Source organism: Austrofundulus limnaeus, unplaced genomic scaffold (assembly GCF_001266775.1).
Source record: "Austrofundulus limnaeus strain Quisiro unplaced genomic scaffold, Austrofundulus_limnaeus-1.0 Scaffold173, whole genome shotgun sequence".
Lineage (NCBI taxonomy): Eukaryota > Metazoa > Chordata > Actinopteri > Cyprinodontiformes > Rivulidae > Austrofundulus > Austrofundulus limnaeus.
The window spans coordinates 1,191,850-1,193,472 of NW_013952575.1; the positions used below are offsets into that span (position 1 = coordinate 1,191,850).

General features: G+C 38.8%; 1 protein-coding gene across 1 annotated transcript in view; it reads left to right on the forward strand.

Moving 5' to 3' along the window:
* Window positions 1-770, forward strand: part of LOC106524006 (protein turtle homolog B) — a gene marked incomplete at its 3' end in the record, with an annotated part of 144,073 nt that extends 143,303 nt beyond the window's left edge. Inside the window, 1 exon segment of the mRNA XM_014017625.1 lies at window positions 606-770. Within this exon segment, the coding sequence (XP_013873079.1) occupies window positions 606-770 (165 nt within the window).
* Window positions 771-1,623: the final 853 nt, after the last annotated feature.

Here is a 1,623-nt window from a genome sequence, read left to right on the forward strand (position 1 = left end):
ACATTATTACAAATAACTTCATTTCTGGACATTTATGGTTTGTTTTCTTTGTTTGTATGGATCACTTGGGTTGTTACCGACGTCTGGTGAAAATTTCATGTCATTAGCACCTCTAGTAATATATGTACTGAGAAAAATGTTGACGTGTTCAATACTTATTTTACTCGCTGTAGACATATAGTAGAATTAATTCTTCTTTTTAAGTTTTACAGAAAGGAGCTCGCTCTTAAAAATCTCATGGTTTTTCCTTATTTTTGCAGTCTCTTGTGTTTGATAGTATCTTTTTACTATTTACTGCTTTGTGTGCAGCGCTTTAGCTAACGACAGTTTTAATGTTCTATATACAGTAAATAAATCTGATTGATTTGAACACTCTGAGCCTGTCTCAGAAGGTTTGATCGAAACAGCTGAAACCCATTTCTCAACAAAACATGATCGTTGTTCAAAACTTTAACATGCAATATTATGTGCAATCCTTCAAGATAACCTTTAATTTCTTACTTCCTTAGATTGTCTCCTAATATTGTGTGTTTGTCCTCCTCAGTGATGTCCAACACATTTGTTTCTCTCACCATGTCATGACTCTGTGGACTGTGGTCCTGCAGACTTCTTCCCACCTCCGGAGCTAGTGGAAGAGCGTGGACTGACCCGGCCTGTAGTTGCCGGCATCATCGCCACTATCTGCTTCCTGGCAGCAGCGATCCTGTTCAGTACCATGGCTGCCTGCTTTGTCAACAAACAGCGCCGCAAGAAGCTCAAGAGGAAAAGAGGTGAGTGTAAAGTTTAGCAAAATCCTCAAAAAAAAACTGCTGAACATGGGACAATAATTCCTGATTTGTCTTTTATTTCTCCTTTTTTTTTCATTAGTTTTTCTGTTTAACCCTGTTAGTAAAACAACTAACAAAACTGCATTTTCTGTAAAAAAAAAAATGCAGATTGAATCCTGAGTGCTGAATAACTGACAGATTGAATCCTGAGTGCTGAATAACTGATGTAATTGGCAGATGAACCTGCTGAACAGGAGCTGAAAGCTAAAAATAAAAGTATGCAACCCTAGCTAAAGGGGAACAATGACAGCTAAAAGTAGAAAAGGACTGGCTACAAGTAGTGAGATTAGCTAAAAATTGCAAATGAGTAGCTGATTGTTGCTGTTGCAAATGTGAAGGCTTTTCAGGGAAAAAACACAGACAGCCGTCATCACTTCAGCAACAGTAGCTGTAGACATAAAAATTCCCATTCCTGTTGCTGAGGCTTCAACTTCAACTATGTTAAAATCCCATTCACGCATTGGACAATCCTTCTATAATGACCATAAATACCTCAACATCCATAACTCTGGACAACTCGCAACTTTTGCCGCAAATGCTGGTGCTCTAGTTTGTGAAACCCCCGTCTCCATCTACCATCACTCTAACCAAGAGGCCAGTGCCCCATGGAGAAGCATGTTCTACTTTTGCAAAACACAACTCTTTCTGCCCAAGCTGCTGTACTAGGAGTTGTCTTTGGTAGCATTGTAGTCAAGACCACTGTCCGGTATTTTTTACCTGAGACTTTGAAAAACAACAACCCAACCAGACATTTTAAACAAAGACAATCAGAGACCGGTAAAGTTTAAATGATACA